Source organism: Stenella coeruleoalba (genome assembly GCF_951394435.1).
Source record: "Stenella coeruleoalba genome assembly, chromosome: 5".
NCBI classification, from domain to species: Eukaryota; Metazoa; Chordata; class Mammalia; order Artiodactyla; family Delphinidae; genus Stenella; species Stenella coeruleoalba.
The window spans coordinates 75,134,934-75,153,788 of record NC_137150.1 but is presented as its reverse complement, the minus strand read 5'-3'; the positions used below and the strand labels follow the sequence as shown (position 1 = coordinate 75,153,788).

The 18,855-nt window shown below is 44.5% G+C and overlaps 1 protein-coding gene across 16 annotated transcripts in view; it reads left to right on the top strand.

The window, feature by feature from the left end:
- Nucleotides 1-18,855, top strand: part of KALRN (kalirin RhoGEF kinase) — a 642,647-nt gene that overhangs the window by 295,717 nt on the left and 328,075 nt on the right. For all 16 annotated transcript variants that reach the window (XM_079922559.1, XM_079922555.1, XM_079922558.1 and 13 more), the window contains exon 10: nucleotides 5,382-5,504. In XM_079922559.1, coding sequence (XP_079778685.1) covers nucleotides 5,382-5,504 — 123 coding nt within the window. The remainder of the gene's footprint in view (nucleotides 1-5,381; nucleotides 5,505-18,855) is intronic.

Here is an 18,855-nt window from a genome sequence, read left to right as displayed (position 1 = left end):
CAGCCGTATTTGTACTTGACAACCCATGGCTATAAACATTCATTGAGTATCTTCTGAGTGTGCAGTGCTGATGGGGAGACTGGGGGCAGGCGAGGGATGAAAGGGCAGGATACAGTGGTGAAAACCCCATCCTTCTTCGGGAGCTACCTACCTGCCAAGTGGGGCAGTGGAGAGAGGGTGGATACACACAAAGGGAGAACTTTGAATGCAGGCTGTGAGAGGTACTAAGAGTTACCTATCTAGGGAGTATGGAGCTGGAGACATTCACCCCAAAGTTGTGTGTTGGGGCAATGAGTTTTGAGTTGAGTTGAGTTCAACATATCTCACGCAAACCCCTCTGTGCTGAGTACCATGCTGTGTCCAGGAATCACAGGGAGGTCAGAGTCTAGTGGGAGAGACCAGCCTGTGGGCAATAATCGTGGTTTGAACAGAACAGAGAAGAGTGACACCACCCCAGCCTGAGTAGATTGTTAAAGAGAAAAGGCTTTCCAAAACTAGAGTTTGAGGTGGCACTTAAAAGATGAGTAAGAAGGAGCCCGGGAAGTGGATATAGGGAGAAAAAAGAGATGGACATTTCAAGTGAAGTGGAAAATAGCAAGAACAAAACTCAGGAGGTGAGAAGCAGTTTTTGGGGGTGTTGAGAGGTGGGGCAGGAACTCATTGGAGGTGGGGCTGGGAGGGGTGGGCGTGTCACAGAGGACTTTGCATGTCAGGTTAAGGGGCTCCTCAAAAACTATACCCCAGTGAAATGCCTTAAAGAATGCAAGGTGTAACTCCATGTAAGCCTAATTTATATTCTTCAGGTAGATTTTGTGTCCCTCACTTTTTTTTTATCATTAGGATCTGGCTATATTAGAAATTCATAATTTATTTTTAAACCTTAGTGTATAAAATTACTCCTTTGAAATTAAAGGCACATCTTGCCAGAATGAGATTGACAACTATCACTGGGTGCTACTTCCCACTCAAGTGCAGAGGCACACCTGTCATTTATCAAAACCAGAGCGTGGGGCTTCCCTGGTGGCGCAGTGGTTGAGAGTCCGCCTGCCGATGCAGGGGACACGGGTTCGTGCCCCGGTCCGGGAAGATCCCACATGCCGCGGAGCGGCTGGGCCCGTGAGCCATGGCCGCTGAGCCTGCGCGTCCGGAGCCTGTGCTCCGCAACGGGAGAGGCCACAGCAGTGAGAGGCCCGCGTACCGCAAAAAAAAACCCCCCAAAACAAAACAACAACAACAAAAAAAACAGAGCATGAGTATGAAAATTGAAAGAAAACTTAACCAAAAAACCTGTCATCTTTGTGCTATCCCTTGTGACTCACTTGCTTCTGTACCAGTGACAAGTTCCTCTTCCTGGGGGTCAGGCTTCCACCTGCTTCTGCATCACCCCCAGGCCCCATCACCAAATCCTGGCTGTTCTCTCCCCTAAATATTACTGAAACCTGTCTCTCCACGGACACTGCTACTGGCCTCGCCTGAGCTACCATCGCCTCTTGTCAGGATTTCTGCAGGAACCTCCTGTTTTCCTACCTCTGTTCCTGTCTTCCAACAACTGATTCTCCACAAAGCAGTCAGAGCAATAATTTTTAAATGCAGATCTGATGGTGTCTTTCTCCTCCTTCAGCCCTTCAGTGGCTCTTAGGCTAACGCTGGAGTCAGACTCAGCACACCAGGGCTCAGCTCTACCTGGTGCCTGCCGCCTCGGGGCACATTTCCTACTACACCTACTCAAACCATGCTGATCTTTTCAATTCCTAATTTGGTTAAATCCTACTGTCTCTCAGGCCTCACTTCTTCAGAGTGGACTTCGCTGACTGTTGGCACTTTTCACCCTTGCAATTAATGATGAATTGTGATCTCATATCTAGTGCTCGTTACCCACCTAGACTGAGTTCCTGGAGTCAGGGCCGAGCCTGCCTTGTTCAATCCTGCAGGCTGGGCTGTCCTAGTGCCTGGCGCTAGGCCACCATGAGGCTAATAATAAATATCTATTTGAATATGTGAATAGTTGTAGCCCACACGTGCTTCTCTGCATCCTGAAGACTCTTCCTTCAGACAAAAACAAAAGGAAAAAACCTCCTATTGTTGGAAACACTTAAATACCAATTCAAAGCCATCAATAGGTATGATTAACTATCATCCTGTACTATCCTAACTACAACTGATAATTGACTATTTTAAGTAAGATCTTTTAGATGAGAGAAATTACATAGGGACCAGCTAATAAGGGGTACCTTGATGGGTGCTTACACTTTGATAGGGTCCAGGGTAAGGCTAGAAACTCAATTTATTCTTCAACCAGTGATGTTCAGATTCTGGGACTCACCAGACTTCCAGTGCTGCACTTTAATTTACAGTGTGTCACATAATTGTTAGACACCACCGGTGTCTGTTCAGAAGCACATTTCTCTGCTGTGCAGTCCACGTAGGAAGCTGGATTGTGTTCCCAGGGTTGGGAACCATGAAATCAAAGGTCAAGAGTGCATATGGCCTAAGTATTTGTACCAGGCCATGCTGGCTCTAAAAGAACTCTCTGAAACAAAATTGTCAGAAGTCAACATTTTGAACAGCGCATCATATATTGATTCTGTTTCTCTGTCCTCAGATGCTTTTTCCGTCTCTCTATATTACTAAAGTAATCTTGTTCACGTCCTAAATCATTTGCTTTTGTTTTGTTAAATTGATTTCCCTGCAGTCCCTGACCCGGCATTGAGGTTGCATGTGTTTTCCGCACAGCTCCAGTTCTAATGGCAGCAGCTGTACTAAATGGAGGCAATGTAACATCACAGAGCAAAGTTATGTTTAAACTAAGTAAAAGCCTCTCAAATATGAAATAGAGTTTTAAGTGGTTAAGGTAGAGCTGATTAAGTAAACTAAGTGTCACTAACTGAAAACTAATTGACATTTTAAAGAAAGCAAAATAAACAGGAAACAAATCGCTTTTTTAAAAAAGTTTAAAAGTTGTGAAAGCACCCCCAGGGAGTATAAAAGCTAACCATTTGTGAACTAGTAGATGAAAAACATTTGTCTCTAACCAATTTGCTTTAGAATATTTATTAAAGCTAGAGATTAAAAATGAAAATGAATAAAATAAAATTCATGAAAAAAAGTGCCAGACAAGCAAGTCACACTTAACTGCTCAAAACAAAATTTAAAAAAAAAATTGTAACCTGAAAATACGTCATAAATTTCAAAGCACTCATGAAAAGCTATAAGAGGGCTCCTTTGTATATAAAAATTATCTCCAACCTTCAGTTCATTCTCAAAAGGGGATTAATAAAAGTTTAAATGTGCATAAACATTATAAAACTACGCTATCCATGGTACACAATATATGAGAAACTTTGTGACTAGAAATGTTTGTCTTTGACCTTGCATGCTGACACCCATCATCCTTGTCCGGTATAGAATGGGATCAAATTGTGGCAAATCAAGTAAAAATGCACTCTCCTGACTTTTGTTGCTGAAATATCACCATAAGTAACTCAAGAGAAAAGTAGGCTCTTCTTTATTCTAAGAAAAGAATATCTAAACTTCCTTTCAGTGCTGCCTTTCAGAGTTTGCAAAAGGTAAAAATTCAGTTCATTTACTATTGTAATTTCTTTTTACAGATGTGCCTCCAGAATATTAAAAAAATACTGCCAGAATTTGTTAAAGTGTTTAAAACCTTTTTAAAATTGAAGTATAGTTGATCTATAATATTGTGTTAGTTTCAGGTGTACAGCAAAGTGATTCAGTTATATATATATATTTTCAGATTATTTTCCATTACTGGTTATTACAAGATATTGAATATAGCCCCATGTGTTATATAGTAAATCCTTGATGCTAAAGTGCTTAAAATCTTTACACTAATGTTTAGATAAAGTCATTTTTGCAAAAGCCTTCTTTTTTTCTTCATTTTAGTGGACAATTACCTGACCTGGCTTTGTACCATGCAATTTTGTTAAACCTCATTTTTATATTCATATGTGCATTTCTCTAACCAATACCATCTTGGTATGGCTTTATGATACTGCCACCTAAGACTTTGAAAGCTTCCATACTTTTTACAATTGCAGGCATAAATTTATCTCAGATGTCAGAGGAAGTGACGCCAAAGGCTAAATTCCGTAGAAACAGAACGCTCATGTCTGCAGTCCAGGCAATGATTTGGTCTCTCTGCTTGCCACAGGGCAATCTGTAGAAAAAAACAGAATTAAAGTGCCCTTTTAAACAGGGCTAGTTCATCTAAATCATTTTCCCGAAAGTCATTCTACAATCTGAGAAAGCTAGTACCTCATTAATCAAATGTTTAGTTGACGTTTACTATAGTAGGAATAGAGTGGGCTTAGTTGAGTCTTGGCAGGATCTGCAACAGGTGTGTCTGTGCTGTAATTCTGATTCAGCTGTGGCCATCTGATTTAGTGAGTGCCAACTCCTCAGGGCCCAAATGAACTGCTTCCCTTCTCCCTGGAGGCACACATTTTTGTTGGGTTATGTGGACAAATGCAAAATGGGCTAAAGGCTTTGATCCTCCCTACATTTCGAGGCTTTTACTAAGGGCTTTCCACTCCCCTGTCAAGTACCCCTCAGGACAACATATTTTCTCACCTTCTAAGCATGGCCTCACTCATCCCTCTACTGCTCCAGCCACCTGTTTTCTAGCTTCTCACAACTCCGAGGAAAATGTCTTGAGGCCAAATCGCTAGACCTTAAGCCTGGAGAACATGGAGTCTCTGCTGCTACCCAAGAGCATCATAGATACTAAAGACCTTACTTTATTTTGTTGGTTAGTTGGTTGGTTGATGTTGATTGGGGAAGAAAGGTGGAAAGAAGCCAGAGAGGGCAGTTGTCCTGGTGATCAGCTCTCTTGAGCGTAGCTCCAGTTAGGGACTGACTACTCTGGACTTTGCTCCCAAGATTAGGAAGGGAGTCCCAGGAGAACAATGAGGTAGGATCCCCATGACTTGATGCCACTGCCATGAGCATTTTTATGGTGGAGTGAGTGCCAAGGAACTGCCCTGACCTGACACTGCTTAATTTCCTGCAAATGTGTCTGACTTTATATGGCTGGAGTCAAAGTAGTGAGAGGGTTAAACTGTGCCTGGCGGTCTGTGTAACTTGTTTAAAATAATGGGCTAATTAAGGCTGAGAAAACTGAGAAAGTGATGAGGGGATATTCTGGAGATCAAAGAGGAAGAGCTGAACTTAGTTAAGGGTGGGATTGTTGTATTGCCAATGACAGTAATGAAATCCCTGTGTCCACCGTGGATTGAACATTTACACCTGGACTGCTGCTTTCTGATTGGGACGGGCGGGGAGTCTAATAGCCTAGCAGTCACACATGTTGTCACGTGTCTTTTGCCAAGAAGTCATTGTTTCTGTCTTCCTTCTCTGACTAGGTGTTAGACTGGATTGAAAACCACGGCGAGGCCTTTCTCAGCAAGCACACAGGGGTCGGGAAGTCTTTGCATCGAGCCCGGGCCCTGCAGAAGAGGCACGATGACTTTGAAGAGGTGGCTCAGGTGAGATGCTGTGTATGGTTGTATGCGTGTGTGGAGCGCTGAGGGAGACCAGGGCTGTGGCTTTGGTGTTGGTGGGGCACGTTGGGTGGATAGCCCATGGCTTCTGGGCTGCCTTCCCGCCTGATGCAAGGAGACCCTTGTCTGCTCTAGGATCACTAGGTGAGTGGTAAATTAGTATTTTGTCAACTGTGATCAGTTGCAGTAGAATGAGTAAGGCAGGGAAGGGGCAGCTGGGAAAGGTATCACTAAGGGATGGAGAGGTGGTTGCTGCCAGAGTAGTGAGGGTGACAAAGCTAGAGTTTGCCACACATCACGGCTTTAGCCAGGGCTGGCTCTGATTCCAATTACACAGGCAGCCCTCAGTGGGGGAGTCCTGCTGGGCATTGTCCAGAGCCCCAACCTCACCCGGGGAGGTGACCAGCCCCAGACAGATGTGAGCTGTGGGTGTGAAAGGAGAGGGCCTGCCAAGAGCCAAAGGAATCTGCTGGTGGACAGGAAGTAGTGGGAGTGGACCTAGGGGAGCTGCAAGGGATGCTGGAGGGTGAGAGGCCTGACGGAGCCAGAGAGACCGTGTCAGCAGCGCCCTGAACCTGCGGAGGCAGGTAGATGAGACCCAACCTATGGGATAAAGAAAACCTCATAGAAAACCTCTGTGCACTGTTGGTTGGAATGTAAAATGGTGCGACCACTGTTAAAAACTGTATGGCAGGGCTTCCCTGGTGGCGCAGTGGTTGAGAGTCCGCCTGCCGATGCAGGGGATGCGGGTTCGTGCCCCAGTCCGGGAAGATCCCACATGCCGTGGAGCAGCTGGGCCCGTGAGCCATGGCAGCTGAACCTGCGCATCCGGAGCCTGTGCTCCCTACCAGGAGAGGCCACAGCAGTGAGAGGCCCGCGTACCGCAAAAACAAACAATCAGAAAACAGTATGGCAGTTCCTCAAAAAATTAAGCATAGAATTACCATATGATTCAGCAATCCCACTTCTGAGTATATACCCAAAAGAATTAAGAGCAAGGATATGAAAAGATATTTGTACACCCATGTTCAAGCAGCATTTTTCACAGTAACCAAAAGGTGGAAGCAACCTAAGTGTCCATCGACAGATGAATAGATAAACCAAATATTGTACATACAGGGCTTCCCTGGTGGCGCGGTGGTTGGGAGTCTGCCTGCTGATGCAGGGGACGTGGGTTTGTGCCCTGGTCCGGGAGGGTCCCACGTGCCACGGAGCGGCTGGTCCCGTGGGCCATGGCCGCTGGGCCTGCGCGTCCGGAGCCTGTGCTCCACAACGGGAGACGCCGCGGCGGTGAGAGGCCCGCGTACCGCAGGAGAAAAAATATATATATATATTTTATATACATATAGTGGAATATTATTTGGTCTTAAAAAGTAAGGAAGTATGACACATGCTACAGCTTGGATGAACCTTGAAGATACGATGCTATGTGAAATGTCAGTCACCAAAGGACAAATATCGTATGAGTCCACTTATATGAAGTACCTAAAATAGTCAAATTTATGGAGATAGAAGGTAGAAGGGTGGTTGCCAAGTGCTGACGGGGAGTTATTATTTAGCGGGTGCAGAGTTTCAGTTTTGCAAGGTAGAGATTTTTGGAGATGGATGGTGGTGATGGTTGCACAACAGGGTGGCTCAGCGCCCCTGAACTTTTAAGTTTTCTGTTACGTTTATTTTACCACGACCACCAGTACCACCACCACAAGAACAAAAACCAGCCTCGTAGCCACACAAGGATCTTTTACAGCATGAGCTGGACTGTGCCAACGTGATACAGACACAGGCCCAATGTGCCTCTGGTGGACAAGATGTATTACAGACCCAAAATATCTGGGAGGCCAGGCATTCTGGTGCCTGTCCAGTCTGTTAGGGGGCATAGGATGGGAGAGGGTCATCCAGACTCCCTGCCTGCTGAGAGTGGGCATTGTGGTACCTGGGACCATCTGTTGGACTAGAGCCATCCCATAGCTTTGGTGCCCCTGCATTCTGGCTGTCCTGTGGTTCAGCCCTCCTCACCTGGGGAGGACATCCCCAGAGCCACCCACCGCCCTGATCCAGCCCACTCCTCCTTGCTCTCTTACTGCTGTGGCCTCATAGGCAATGCCAGCTGTGGTCACAGGCCCATGAGGGGGCTGTCATTTTTGTGTGTTGTTACAACCAAACAAGCCTCGTGGCCTCCCCAACCTCAACCTCATTTCTCCCAGTTGCTCCTCCACCGTCTCGCTGGTGCCTGATATGCCCTTCCCATGGGACAGTGCCTTTCAGTTAGTGCCAGAGACACATTAACTTAAATTCATACTAAAGAAAGAATTGACACATTTTTGAGAGCTTATGGGCCTATTAAGTGTTTTATCTCCCACCTACCCTGAACGATAGACAGTATCAGCCTTGTTTTATAGAAGACGACACTAAAGGATCAGAAAGTCCTGCGTCATCTAGCTTGTCATCTAGCTTGTCGGTGGTTCTGTGGGGATTTCAACCCAGATGTGAGTCCAGACTCGTGTTCTCACCCTTACCCCATGCCGTCCCTCTTTACTGAGGTGGAGGAATTGGGTGTAAAATTCATTGCCAGTGTCCTCGTGGAAAGTACAGGGCAGGGCTTCCCTGGTGGCACAGTTGTTGAGAGTCCGCCTGCCGATGCAGGGGACACGGGTTCGTGCCCCGGTCCGGGAAGATCCCACATGCTGCGGAGCAGCTGGGCCCGTGAGCCATGGCCGCTGAGCCTGCGCGTCCGGAGCCTGTGCTCCGCAACGGGAGAGGCCACAACAGTGAGAGGCCCACGTACTGCAAAAAAAAAAAAAAAAAAAAAAGTACAGGGCAAAGAGCAGGAATGGGGTAGGGGAAGCTTCCCCTGTCACAGGCATTATTTTCCCTGGTCCTGCCAACGAGTAATCTTTTGATATAATTCACTTGTCTCTGCCTCTGCTTCCTGTTAAGACTGTGTCTTTACAAGAGAGAAGAGGGAGTGTACCTTCCAAAAGGCTCCTGCTTTTAGGAGGTTTTCGGAGGATGTGGACCACAAAGGGAACACCTCAGTGAAGGGCCATGAGATCACTGCATCATTCTCCTGTAAATAGACCGCCAGAGATGGGTCTCGTAGTCTGGAAATGAATCCTGTCTTGTTCCCTCATCCCTATTCTGGGGAAGGGTGTGGGCAGTGGAGCTGCCCAGCATCCTGGAATTGGTAGTCCACATAGGAAAACCACCTCCAACCATGGCCAACGCAGGTGGGTGGTCAGCAGCCACCTGCCTCAGCCCTGCTTTTTTCTGTGCAGCGTGACCATCACGCTCAGGTACTGAGAAAGGGGGCAACCCAGGCAGGAAAGGGCACTCTTTTTCTTGCTTCTCTCCTCACTAGGTGAGGGCTGCTGGGGGGAGAGAAGTGAATTTAGTCAGGAATTGGATAATTCTTGAGTTCGTCAGAGATCAGTGACGCACAGTGAAAGAATTAGAAACCTGTTCCTGGTTGTTGTGGGCTGCTGCTTATGAGATACGGGCAGGAGGGGCATCACGCATGGGGTGAAGGAGGAGACTGGGGGCTGCTGGTCAGCAGCACTACGCAGGGTCATGATTCAGTGAAGGAGCTTCTTTCAGCTTTGTGATCTTATGATCCTTTGACCTGAGGCTGGTATGACAAGGGAACCCTGAGCTCCCATTCTCTGCATTCAGATTTTAAAAATTGTCTTGAGTCAAAGAAGGAAGAGAGCTGTTTCATCTGTCACCACTGAACATGTGCCCTTCTGCAGGGTTACCCGTGGGGAGGGGTCCAGGGGCAGCATAAAGGCCCTGAACGAACACCTCTCCACTCTTGGGATAGTGGGGGCACCTCTGATCCTCACCATTGGTTACTCTTTGGAGTAAAGACATTTAAGGCAGTCATTAAAATAAATACAAATGATACCTGTGAAGAATGAATGTAGCATTCATTATCTGTCATTAAACTTTAACTTAAATCTTGTGTTGATTAGCTCTTGAACACGTTTTAAATTCTTCAACTATCATTTGAAGGAAATGAATAAACATTTATGATCCTCCCTTCATCCTGCAGATGGCACTCTTTGAATAGCCTACGTAGAAGCCGAGCTGCGTGAGGAAAGGAGCCTCAGTCATGACAGCCTGACAGGCAGGTGGTGAGGGGCCAGGGCCAGGGGGTGCACCAAGGGGCTGTCTCTGCAGGTCTTTCCAGTCTAAGCTGCTGAGATTGTCCATGCTCAAGCAGAAGTGCTGGGGACCAGTGGGAACCTCTCCTGCTCCAGATAGATACTTGACTCGAGTTGCCTATAAACTCATCAAATGACTCAGGCCATAGCGTAAATCAGATTTTTTAAAAACACTTATTACTTATATATACATATATACACACATGTATATATATTATATATAATATATGTATAGTGTGTGTGTGTGTGTGTTGCATGTTAGCCGTCATTGGGAATATGAACAGGCATAGGGATGGAATTGCTACCCTTGAGAGCATAGCTTTCAGGGGATAGATGCATCCGTATCTGCCCAAGAGGTAGAGTGGGCAGTGGTACTGACATTTTGTCCTGAGATATTCGCTGTGACTCAGCAGGGGAGTACTCAAGTGCCTGTGGTTTAGAGAGCAGCTGTGCCTGCTGTTAGTGGTCTGCTTTATGACCTCATTATCTGAAATGCCAGACCCTCTGTAAGCTAGTTTGGTCAAAAGAGCAAGCATTTACATTCAAATATATGTTATTTAAAATCTCAGAGCACCAAGTCACATTTAAGCAGCTAAGCATCAGTGTAACATTTTGGAAAGAACAGACCATTCAAAGAAAGATTTAAAGAAATATAAAAACACGGGCACGATTAAGTACTTCATTCAATAATCTCTAGTTAGTTATTTCTCTAGCTGACCCTTGCTTTTTCTTCAAACTTGAATACAATACATTAAAAAAAAAAAAAAAAAACTCATTCTGAGCCTTGGGGACAAAATAGGCAAAAATGGAAGGGAAACATTTTAGTGGACCCATCAGTGACCTTGCCCATTAAGGATATTCAAAGTGTAATCAGCTAACGTACCAGAGTACTAAGGGTGACTAGAATAGGGTAATCCATAGAGATGGAAAGCCTCTGCCCACAGAGTTGGACAGTTCATTGAGTTTCCATGTCCCATCAAGCCTCTGTGTTGGGCACCGTGGAAAATGAAAGAGATGCACAGTTTCTGTCTTGAGGAACTCACAGTCTAATGAAAAACATGCAGCCAGAGTATTCTAAACCTCTGAGAAGTCCCACAATAAGAGAGGAGACATAATCTTTACTCTTTTAAGGTTTTCAAGGAGTGCATCTAGTGAAACCAAGATAAACCCTTAGTTCATTTGGTGATCCAAAAAAAACACATGCCTTGCGGTAGTGTAGTGACCTTTGGAGTAAGTTCCATCTTTCTTTTCACGCCTGAGATGGTGACCAAGTATAGCAGCTGCAAATGCAAGCAGAAGGGAGAGGGGGGAGAGATTAAACAGGTACTTTTCCACACTCCAGTTTCTTTTTTCACATTCTATTTTTTATTTTTTAATTTTTTAAATATCTTTATTGGAGTATAGTTGCTTTACAATGGTGTGCTGGTTTCTGCTGTATAGCAAAGTGAATCAGCTATACATATACATACATCCCCATATCTCCTCCCTCTTGTGTCTTCTACCCTCCCCAGTTTCTTAGAGTTGATGAAAGGTTCTTAGACAGGATGAAAAAAGATAGAAAGCAAGCCAGGAAAATGCTGATAAATTAATGTCATGAAGTGGGCAAGTGGAAGAATGTGAAATGGCAGAGAAATGAAGGACGGTCTCACCCTTTGGATCTTGTCTGGCACTCTTCCCGTTGGGGTAGACTCAGGACATTCCTTCCACAAAGCACTAGGGAGAAGTTACTGGCATGAGCTGATGGGAGGGGTCTTCTGACCACTGTCAGGAAGAAGAAAGATGTTTTATATGGTGGTTAATTCCCAAACAAGGGTCTTGAAGGTCATGTTGTATACACTTGATGTGGAAAATTGAGAAGGAGTCGGAGCCAATATCCAAGATATTATAGAAAGCCTGCCAAGAACTTCTTATCAAGACTATGAATTGTCCTCCCACTTTTGTTGCTTCCTGTGTGGAACAAATGGCAAACTCAGAAGAAACTGGGACTGTATTCCTAATGACTTTAAAGTTCTGGGTAGCACACTGAAAGATTCGAAAGCACAGGTGGTGTATTTGTCTCTTGTTCCGTGTGATGGCAGTGACTGTGGAAAAGAAGGGAGGCTGAGAAACAAATGGCTACTTGTGTAGACGGTGTTTTAAAAAGTCTTCTGGACTATATCCTACAGAGCCAGGATGATGGACTTCTGGCAAGGGGCAGAGTGCATCTTGTAAAGATTGGGAAGGATGTGCTTTGGCAGAAAACCTTGTTGATCTGTCTAGAAGGATTTAAGCAAATTTTGAAGTGGAAGGAGAAAATTACCCCAGTAAAGCCAAAAGCAGACGTGGGAGGCCCCCGGGTGACACAGAAAGAAACATCTTCTGAAGGAAATGCCCTTAGGTCAACTTAGGTTAAAGAAAAATACCAAGAATACAGATTGCAAACAATATTTATAGCCTTATCTATATATCAACAAAAGGCATGTGTAACAAGTAAGGTACTTAAACTTTAACAAAAGAAGATAAATATAAATATTCCTGAGATTTTAAGGTATTGAGCTCGTAAGTAAAAAATGGCAATTGAAGAAGATTGTCTGTTTAAAGGACTCGTTTAATAAGAGGGGTGAGGATACATAAGAAAGGTTCTCATCTATATGAGATCTACAAACCTGAGGGTAGTAAACAATATGGAGACGTAACAGAGATTAATGGAAAGCAAACAAAAAGCCATGATTGTGACTGGAGAGGACCATGATATCCTCCATCAGATGGAGGATGTGGGAAATTCTGATATAATTTCAGTTCTGGCTCAAGGAAAACTATGGTGGTTATGAGAGCCCTCAAATTTCCTGGCATCTCCTGTAAATTCTGTGACACCATAAATAAAACATCAATAAGTTGATGAGAGCAAAGTGTTCTACAATGTAGAGAGCGGATCATTGTAGAAAAGCTCAAAAGAGTATAGATTATGTCTGGACTCTCTCTCGAACCTTGACTTTTAGATAAAAGGGTTTAGACATTGCTCTTAGAACAAAAGAGAATAGTAAAGACTTTTGAGTGATGATGCAAGTTAAAATATAATCTCTAAACCAGAGAAATAAGGATTTCTCTATATACTGTTTAGATCACATATAGAATACTGTGTCTAATTTTAGAAAATGTATTTTCAAAAGGATATTGACAAACTATGCTGTAATTATTGGAAGGCTGCCAAGATAGTGAAGTTGAAGTAACTGGATATGTCCAATTCTGAGTAAATAATTTTTTTTATAGAAGGGGAGGTGGGTTTGATAGCTGAAAGGTTCCTATAGAAGAGATAGGGTGGAAGGTATAGTGAAGCTAATTTTAGCTTAATTCACGTATCGTTTCTAACACACGGTTGCTTTTTTATGAGCTGTCCAAAACCAGAATGAAATATCTTGTGATGTAGTGTGCTTCTCATCATGGGAGGTTTTCCAGCAGAGGCAACCCTTTTTTCCCTAGGATATGTAAAAAGCTAAAAACAAACAAATAAATAAAAAGAAACCAAGACTACCTTTTCTGGACCCTGTTTCTCCTCCCCTTGAAAGCCCAAGTTCTTGAGAGAACAGTTTATATTTGCATCTGCCCTTATTTCCTTACTTCCTAGATGCCCTTTGACCTCTGCCATTGGGCTTCTATTCTCTCTGGCCAACAGAGGTTCATCTTACCAAAGTCTCCACCTGAATGTTTCTTTTTGTTTGTTAAATCCAAAGGATACTTTTCAGATACTAATTAGTCTTCCTGAACACTTGACCCTGTCAACCACTTCCTCCTTTTTAAATTCACTTGTCCTCAGCCTACCATGACACCTGCTCTCTTGTTCTTATGTCTTCTGACTGTCCTTGTCTTAGACTTCTTCTATCTCTTCCCAAATTTGTTCCCCAGACCTTCTTCCCACACATCACATTATGATTTACACTGCATGCATGATTTTACTCTTCCCCACCCTCAGGCTGTCCCACTACTCTGATGCTTCCCAAATCTGTGTCTCATCTCTGATCCTACCCCTGTGCTTCCTGATCGAAAACACACTGGCTTTCTGGACACTTCCACTTTGACTTTTCAGAGGGTTCTCAAACCCAGTGTGTCCAAAATTTATTTGATCATCTCCTGCCCCTTCCAGGTGTGCTCTTCCCCCTGTATTCCCCATGCTGGTGAAGAGCACCAACCAGAAACTTGGGAGTCATTCTTAACTCTCACCCCTCATGAGCCCTTCACAAAGTCCTACTGATTCTGTCTTTAATATGTCCCTTTCCTCCCATCTTCATTGCCACTGCCCTAGAGCAGAGTCTCATTATCTCTTGATTGGATTATTGCATTATCCTCCTGTTTTCCCTGACTCTAGTCATGGTCTCCTTAAATCCATGCCCAAATTGCTACCAGAGTGGTTTTCCTAAAATGCTCATCTCTTCATGCTGCTCCATTTGTTATGGAACTCATAGGTGTTGTCCCATTGGGATAAAGGTCAAACTCTTGAAATTATAAACCTTTAATGACCTGGCTGCTGACTTCTCTGGCTTTACCTTTTATCCCTCCTGTGCTCCCTCTACCCCACTCGATAGTCCTGTCTCCCAGAGTTTACCTGAACATGTCATGCTCTCAAGTCTCAGTGCTGTCTCCTCTGCAATCCTTCCCAGCTCTTTAACTTTGACTACGCCGACCAGCTTCTGTGCTTCTTTGAACACTCATCTCAAGTATCGCCTCTTCAGGAAGCCTTCAGTGGCCTCCATGGCTTGGATTGAATACCCCTTTTCTAAGGCATCCACTTTTTCTGGTCACATCCCTATCATGGTAGTTATCATGCAGTGTCATAATCAATTTTATGATGGCCTCACTCCCCAGCTATGACCTTCCTTAGAGCAGGAATTTTACTTTATTAGCCTTTTTATCCCAATGCCTAGCATGGTGAGCCTAACATGCAATCGGTGCTTGAAAAGTAAAGGAATGAATGGTATTCATTCCTTTGTTGGGTGGATACCAGGCCAGGTGATGTCTAAGGTCCTTTCCAACTCTAAGAATGATAAATGGAAGAGAGGTAGATTAGATGAATATTCATAAAAACACAGGCCCCAGGAACATATAACCTGGGACCTAACTGAGAGCCATCTTCATAGAATTAGTAGGATTGCCCTGAGCTGGAGTTAGCATGGACAGCCCCAGTCCAGGAAGAAGCGTCTCTGGAGCCAAATTCTGAGTGAGTTCTTTGGACTCTTCCAAGTTTTTTGTTTGTTTTTTTGCGGTACGCGGGCCTCTCACTTGTTGTGGCCTCTCCCGTTGCGGAGCACAGGCTCCGGACGCGCAGGCTCTGCGGCCATGGCTCACGGGCCGAGCCGCTCCACGGCATGTGGGATCTTCCCGGACCAGGGCACGAACCCGTGTCCCCTGCATCAGCAGGCGGACTCTCAACCACTGCGCCACCAGGGAAGCCCTTCCATGTTTTTTTAACTGAAAAAACAAAAAAAACTAAAACATTATTTCAGATGAAATTATTTCCTGTAAATTGGTTTCATAGGAAACCAATTTTGACAAGAGGGCATGGTAATCCTTACTCAATTCATTTCCCCAGCCTCACTAAGTTTCCATGATTTTCCGGCTGAGATAGTTACCATCACACTGTGCCTGACTGCTAGGGAGGCTTTAACCCTCTCCCTCTGTTAGTTGAAATGTGACAAAGTTCTTTTTCCCTTTCAAAAATTCTCCCGTGTTGGAGATGAATAAGATTGGTTCTTTTCAAGGGTATCTTAAAGGCAACAACAAAAGAAAAGGTAAATTAGACAAAAGAAGTGTACCGATTTTATGTTAAGTATATTGATTTGAGTCCAAGACAACTCTAGTCATACATTTTATTCAGTCTGTCGTGTTCACTGATAGACATGTTTTCCTTCTCTCTGTTGAGGAGATCCTAATAACAACAGCAGTAATGATATTAACAGTAACACTAATTGAGGACTTTCTATGTGCCAGGCACTGGTCGCTTCATTCTCATAACATCCCGTTAGGTATTGATATTGCAAGTTACAGTTAAGGAGTCGGAGACAAAGAGGTGAAATAATAGCTCAAGTTGGCAAAGCTAGTAAGGGGTGGAACTGGGATTCAAACCCAGTAGTCTGGCTCCAGAGCCCAGGCTCTCAACTCCTTTGCCACAGAGTCTCTTGATCCACAAAAGCTTTGGATGTCTCTGGGATTGGGCCTGGCGGTGTCCTCTGTTTCACCCCAGAACCAGTTCCTAATCCTCTTTCTATGTGTGGATCCAGGTAGCCCCTCAGACACCCATGTGTTAGCACTGTGGCCACAGGACTGCGGAGTGACAGTCTTTCCCTCCTTGTGCCTAATAATTCCCTTGGACTCCAGGGTCACCTTCATGACCCTCTATGACATCTTCTTCATCTAAAAGCTCTGTGTGACCCCAGGGCTCTAGGAATCCCACGACTGCCTCTCATCTTTCTCTACCCATCCTCTACCTTATCTGAAACACGTGTACCCACTATTGGTGACAGCTGGCTCTGTTCTCTGCTGGCGCTTGTCCTGTTTAACAATTAACTTGGCCAGTATCTAGCCTGAGTCTTCATCTCCATTTTCTAGCACAAAGTGGACTATACTTGGCCTAGCCCAGAATATTATTTTGTCTTTCTTTTTTTTTTAAATTAATTTATTTATTTTTGGCTGCGTTGGGTCTTTGTTGCTGCACATGGGCTTTCTCTAGTTGCGGCGAGCAGGGGCTACTCTTCGTTGTGGTGTGCGGGCTTCTCGTTGCGGTGGCTTCTCTTGTTGCGGAGCACGGGCTCTAGGCACACGGTCTTCAGTAGTTGTGACTCACGGGCCGTAGAGCACGGGCTCAGTAGTTGTGGCATGCAGGCTTAGTTGCTCCACGGCATGTGGGATCTTCCCGAACCAGGGATCGAATGTGTGTCCCCTGCATTGGCAGGCGGATTCTTAACCACTGCGCCACCAGGGGAGTCCTATTTTGTCTCTTTCTTTTTACCTTTTGCTAAGGTCAGGCTATCATTAATGAAACCTCCTTGTTTCCAGAGCACATCTCCCTTGATAGCTCCACAAGCCTGTTTGAGACATCCCTCTCAGTTCCAGTTTCCATCTATTTGGACATATGATATAGTGAAGAAAAGTGTAGCATTTACAGTCAATCTGTTCTTTCCTTTTGTTGGCCTTGGGCCCAGGGACAGTCAATTTCCCTGAGCCTCAGTGTCCTCTCTAAAATAGAGATGGTGACACCTCCCCCACAGAGTGATGTGAGGGTTAGAAATAACATGTACAATGTGCCTAATAGAGAATTTGTTTCGTGGGAGGTGCCTGGTGAATGGTGGCCTCAGTGGCAGTAGTGGTGACCATGGGAGTGGTGGTGATGGGATACCGCTAAGCCTCACTCCCTTCCAGGATAGGTTATCAAGTACCATGCTGTCATCTCTCAAGCCTCAGCGTGGTGTGGTCTGCCTAACTAGGTTGGAAAGAGTAGGCTTGTCCTTTGAGATGGGCCAGGTGCCAAGTGGAAAGATCAGCTACAGGAACTAAGCTTGGCCCTCGGGTTAAGCATGTGAAAGAGGGGTCCATCCAATCTGACCAGTCAGAACCAAGGAAAGGCAATAGAGTAATGGTGCATCCTGCCTTGGGGTGGTAGGTAGGGGATACCCACTACTGGGCATCCAAGAGCCAATGTATTCAGAGATGCAAGGAAGAGGATCGGTGGTTTACACAGAGAAGACTCTTAACAGATAGCAGGCTTCAGTTACTGGGCTGCAAATCAGAGGCAGGGTTCCAGGTAAGGAAGGGATAGGGGTAAAAGTCTAATTATCAAATGTGAGCACCAGGGCAGGGCTGGATTAGCTGCCAGTGGGACCTGATATGAAGGACTAGTCTGTTGGTGAGACGTGTGATTCCATTTCTGTCATGAGACTGAAGCTGAACCTGCCATAAGGACTCGGAAAAGGGGAAGGAAGGGGAGAGAGTCTGGGCACTGAGTGAGAGCATTCTCCCTCTGATTCAGTGGGCCTGCTCACAGGGGTCCCAAGAATGTGGCCACTAGTTTCACAAGGTGTCAACATATTTACCTTGCACAGTGAGAATAACACACCGCTGGGAAGAATAAAGTTGCTGACTGTTGCTGACTCTCAGAGAGCACTGACATGGTTTAGAAAGGAAACAAGGAAAACTGTTCCAGAGGAAAGCTTCCTCATCTGCTGGTACTGATTCTGAAAGCAAACCATGCATTACCATGTCTTCCAATAGTTAATTTCAACACGGGTCAACCTGCCCAGATTAAGAGAAACCAATTGACTTCCTTTCTCTTCCGTCTTCCTTTCATTTCTGTGACACTGTGCCCGCAGGGTGGGCGCCGGAAAGCCAGCACTGTCTAAGCTGAAAGTAAGAGGGAGCAAGTGACGGATTTGCATATGGGGGGAACGTATGCAAGTTCCACAATGAAAATATTTCTCCTGGATAGAAACATTTTGAAAAGTATTTGCAAGGTTTTAAACCTGTGCTGTAGACATGTAAGAATAAGCAATAATAACTGCCGTTTATTGAATATATATCTTTATAAGAAATAACTCATTTAATCCCTTGAAACAACTCTGTGGAGTAGATTTTCATATTATCCTCAATTTCCAGATGAAAAATCAGGCCTAGAGAGTACCATTCAAGTGTAGGACGCAAGCTTTGACCCAGTCTGACCCAGAGCCCATGCTTCTAGCTCACGTACCTTCAGAGTAGTGGGGAAAACCGAGCTTATTCAACTCTCTTTTTGATTTTTTTCCAAATGAAGTTTCTATTTTATTTTATTTTTAAAAAATTTCTAATTACAAAACTACACATTTTCATTATATATGTGCAGATGAGCAAAAAAGGAACAAAAATAACCCACCCACTCAGTTGTCTGTCTTAACAGTTGCTAATAGTTTGGTGTTTATTCTTCCAGATATTTCTTTATTTATATGTATATGTATGTTGGTTGCCAGCTTTTCTCACTTAATGATATATCCATGGTAATAGATATATATCTGCAGTGGGTTTTGTTTTTGTTTTGTTATTTTTTGCCGGTGAAATATTAAGACTTTTTACTCTTTCCCAGATTCTAGTAACTTATAATTATAGGCTGTTAAAAGCAGGTACAGTTACAAGTGGTAAAGAGAAGCAGAATAAGCATTGAAAACAGAGGGCTGGGTTTA